General features: G+C 38.3%; 1 protein-coding gene across 1 annotated transcript in view; it reads right to left on the bottom strand.

Moving 5' to 3' along the window:
- Positions 1 to 878: 878 nt before the first annotated feature.
- Positions 879 to 5,000, bottom strand: part of LOC117129787 (protein Ycf2) — a 6,864-nt gene continuing 2,742 nt past the window's right edge. The window contains exon 1 of the mRNA XM_033283039.1: positions 879 to 5,000. This exon is cut by the window's right edge and continues 2,742 nt beyond it. Coding sequence (XP_033138930.1) covers positions 879 to 5,000 — 4,122 coding nt within the window.

The raw sequence follows: 5,000 nt of genomic DNA, 5'->3' as shown, positions 1-5,000 counted from the left end.
TCGCGAAATCTTGGCGATCTTCTCTATCTAATGAATGGGGAGGGGGAGTCCGCTTTGAAATCGTCCGCCCTGCGCCCCGCAGTATATGATTCAACAGGAATCACACAAGGGTAGATTGATACAATCTAAACCTCTGGTAAAATGCCCCCGTAACCCAGCAGATAAAGTACATAGTCCGTTTTAGGGATTGGTGACTTACCCATTCAGTGACTTTGGCACTGGATGGACGTTACCAAAATTGGTACTATCGGGTCGGGTGAATTCAATAATAGACGCCTGGCGGCATTCCAGCCTTCCTTCTCCTTTCAGGACCTATCCTAAACAGAATCCAGTACTTCTTGGTCGTGAATATCTGAATAGGGCGAACCACTCCGTGGATATCTTTACTTCGGAACAAAACAATTAGAATTAGGCTCGGTCAACTGGAATGTGTATTATCCATATAGGGGATCTTCCAATTGAGAAGATCTATCGACCTGAGACGAAGAGAAAGGTCTATCTATTTTATTTAGTTATTCAGTTGATTCGTTATTGGAACAGATAGCAACAACAATTTCATCCGACATGCGTATTTTTGATTTTCCAATGGATTTCCATCCTTCATTAATGGAAATTTTTTTGATGTAGTGAGTAATAGCTCTGGTTGTTCGCTGTTCAAGAATTCTTGTTTAGGCAGTTCGTACCATCCATACATAGTGTTTTGATCTAAGATTTCAATTCTTCCATGTTTCCGTCGTAGCATATTGTTCCATGGAGCTAAGTGGAAGAAACAGGTGTTTCTACAACTCTACCACCCAGTCAATTCCGTTCCACTTAATCCCTATTTCATGGACACATATCTTTCCGGCTAAGTAATGGGAAACCTTTCTCCTGTTACATTACATGAATCCTATTTTCATTTCATCCGGAAAAAGCCATCTTTTTTTCAACAATGTCTTTGTCATTCGATCCACTAGCGTTCCGTTAGATAGGAACAGATTTGATAAATACTGATAACTCTCGGATAGAGTATTAGAACGGAAAAATCCATTAGATAATGAACTATTGGTTCTAAGCCATCTCTGGCGCTGAATCAACAATTCGAAGTGCTTTTCTTGCGTATTCTTGATAAACCAGCGTTTATATATAGATGTAGGAGGATCTGTTTGGGAAGTAAGAAGCCCCTTTGACATCTCTTCATCTGCAAAGAATTCTCGATGTGAAAACACAGAGACAAAGGGCTGATCTTTGAATAGGAAAAAGAGTGGATCTGCGGGGTCCCAAATGAATTGGCTTATTCTAAAAAAGCCTTGTTCTTTGGAAGACCTATCTCGTCTCTGGTACTGCATGGTTCCGCTCTGCAAGAACTCCGAATCATTCTCTTGAAGCTCATACTTTTCATCATAAATGATCCGCTTGCCCCGAAATGACCCGGCCAAATAGGGAAATCCCAATTCATTAGGCCTTTCGATACAATCAAATAGAAAGCCCCGAGGGCGCCATATTCTAGGAGCCCAAACTATGTGATTGAATAAATCCTCCTCTATCTGTTCCGGGTCGAGGACTGCTTCTCCTTCCCCTTCTTCAAACTCCGATTCGTATTTTTCATAGAGAAATCTCTGATCAACGATAGAACAAGATCCATCTTGCATCATATATAAGGGATCCCTTGGTTCGGAGCGAAAAAGCAATGTCACTCGATCATTATCAAACTGACTGCAATCTTTTTCTGTCCGTGAGGATCCCACCAAAGCGCCTTGCACTTCTAATAGGCCATGAAATAGATCCGAATCATTCTCAATGAATCCATAAGAAGTGATCCTATTTTTTTCATCGGGTCCGGGTAGAGACCAAAGGTCTTGAGCGACCGATCCGGCAGAACAACTCAAAAGATAAAGAAGTATCGTGAATTTCTTCATGCTCGTTCCAAGTTCGAAGTACCATTTGTACAAATAAGAATCCCCTTCGTTACATGATTTCTTCTTCATATAGATAGATATAGGATCTATGGGGCAATTACTTATAAGTACATTTTGTGCAACAACCCTTCCTATCTGATAGAAAAGGATCCCATGATCCTGAACCGATCTTACCTGGGATCGCAAATCCCAAGTTTGTCTATGAAGAGCAGATCTAATTGTATTAGTGTCTATAATTGATTTCTTCTGTGTAATACTAATTGATAAGGCCTCATTGGTAAGTGCTACAAGATCTCGTGCACTGGAACCCATGGTTATGGACTCGAATCCATTAGTATGGAACATTTTCTTTTCCAAGTGAAATCCCCTAGTATAGGAAAGAGTGAAAAAGTGCTTTCGTTGTTGTGGAATAAGAAGCCTTCTTATTTTAATGCATGTATTTAATTTATTCGGGGCTATTAGAGCGGGATCCACTTTTTGGGGAATATGAGTCGAAGCAATAACAAGACTATTTCTAGTCGAACATCTTTCACAATCCCTGGAGAGAGAGTTCACCAAGAGACCGAGGGCTAAGTAATTCGACTCATTCACATCAAGATCATGAATGTTTGGAATCCATATTATGCAAGGAGACATTGCTTTTGCTAATTCGAATTGAAGGGTGATATAAAATCGGTCTATTTCCGACATCATATCCATAGTTAGCGCATTCATCATAGTTAGAAGCTCCAGCTCCGTATCAAGTTCACGATCAATATCGTTACTAGCATCAATATCGTCACTATCATCAATATCGATATCATCAAGAAAAAAACCTTTCGGCTTGTTATCCAGGAACTTGTTCAGACATACTGTAATGAAAGGAACATAGGAGTTTGTCGCTAGGTATTTGACCAAATAGGATCGTCCGGTTCCTATAGAACCTATCACTAAAATACTCCTAGAGGGGGATAGGGCTAAGCGGAGCGAAAAGGGTTTTCCATGAGACGGGAAATGAAAACTATTAGCCCCACACGAAGTTTGTGAATAAGTGATTGTCTGATAATGAGCAAGGAATATCCGTCTTTCTGCTAAACAGGATGTATTGAACTCATAATTCATTAGATACTTTTTATGAATGTCAACTAAGTATCGTAAGTAAATTGTTCCCGGTTGTTCAATCATTTGATAACCAGAGTCATTCTTTGATAAATGATCACTATGAGTCAGACTCAATAGAATTTGATCAATCCTTTTTTCTGCCCTTAAGGTGGAGAACTGAACCAAGAATTCTCTTTCTTTATCATCAATCGAATCACTGTTCGCGACCCAGGATTCTATTTTATCATCAATCCAATCACCGCTCACGTTTTTTCTTTTTCTTATCAATGAATAGATGTCTTTACTTGTATGACTTAGATGTCTCGTATTTCTCGAAAAAGTGATTCGATTGATGGGATTTGGTATGATACTTATGAGATCGATGATATCGATGAAGTTTATTTTCAAATCTGTCTTCTTAGAACGTATTGATTTGACCCCATAAGCGGGATCACCACCCCATAGCATGTTGCCGCCAGAACCCCGTATTTCTTCTAGACAATCTCCTAATTGTTCCAGAGCAACTAGAAAAAGATTCTTTAACCAGAAAGAATTCTGTTCAGATGTAGGATACCTATCCAGAAGTTTTCGCAACTCAATCATGTATGATGGAATCATCAAAGATTTGATCTTTTCGAACTCTGTCTGTAACTCACTATAGGCTCGGGAAACAAAGAGAAGATGTGTACGAACGATATATCCAGCAACAAGAAGAAGGAAAAGGATTGAATAGAGGACCTCACGAACATTTGGCGATCTCAGATGTGTCGATATCAACGATGACTCATTATTTCGATGAATCATTTCTTCGGACAGAAGAAGATTATGTAAAGACTTACTCGAAATCTCACTTATCAGATTCCTTTGTGGAAGACACAATTTTTTCTGAAGAATTCGCCATGATATATCTAATCCATACATAATATCATGAAAAATGGATACAAATTTTTGACTGCTACTTAGTATCCGCAATAGGTCTGAAAAAATATCTAAAAATATCAAATTTAGATATTTGTACCCTGTCGAAGTAAAGAACCATGGCATATATGTTTGGAATAGATTCCATTTTGAGAGAGTTGAAAAAGCACTATCTCGTTGAAAGGTTCTATCCATCTGCCCTTTGTCAACGCATTTTTTTAGGCAAAGACTCCGTTTTTTCCTCTGTAAATATTTCTCAGAACATGGAGTGTGAATCAAACCCACGTTTGAATTGAAATTGAGATACTGATGCAAGCTCTTCTCTTCTGAATCGGATAGATTCATATCTGAAAGAGTTTGACAATACGTTCTTTCCAAATTTACTCTTTGTCCCTCTATTAGAGGTGTTCCAGAAATGTCTGCAATCGAGTAAATAGCTCTACGAACTAATGGATCGGATCGAATTGGAAAATGGAAAGATTTGTACAAGTTATACCTTTCGTCACCACTTTGTGGAAAATCGTTAGATATGAATATGTTAGATACCTGTGACTCGATTGACGAAGGTGAAATAGTATCTCTCTCCAAAAAAGCATGTTTTTTTTTACCACCACACGAAGAAAATATTTTGTTGTGAATGAACAAGATAGTGAGGAATTGTCCATACGTAAAATCAGAATTATTGAGACGGGCCTTTTCCACATAAAAAGGGAATCTTTTGTTACAATAGAAGCAGAAGTGATGTGGATTATTCAAGAATCGAAGTCGATTTGCTTTAGAAAAAGAAGATATCAATGAACTTCTCTGAAATGGTTTCACGGGATTCAGCCAATTGTCTTGATCGTGGGATACGATTGAGAAATAGGAATCCGTGTTATCAAAAGATTTCCTGCGATTCTTTCTAGTATGGAATGAGTCAATCATCCACTTTGGTATCTTATTGAACAAAAATGGTGATATTGTTCCTCCATTGATCAAGAATTTCGATTTTTGAGAAGTATTATGATCATCCAATAAAAAGGGTTTCAATTTTTTAAAATGAACGATTTGAAGACCTATTGATTCTAACAACTGATTGCAGGGTTGATCGTTCGGACCTTTCAA

The sequence above is a fragment of the Brassica rapa genome, unplaced genomic scaffold (assembly GCF_000309985.2).
Source record: "Brassica rapa cultivar Chiifu-401-42 unplaced genomic scaffold, CAAS_Brap_v3.01 Scaffold0156, whole genome shotgun sequence".
Lineage (NCBI taxonomy): Eukaryota > Viridiplantae > Streptophyta > Magnoliopsida > Brassicales > Brassicaceae > Brassica > Brassica rapa.
This window is presented reverse-complemented; position numbering and strand designations above follow the sequence as displayed.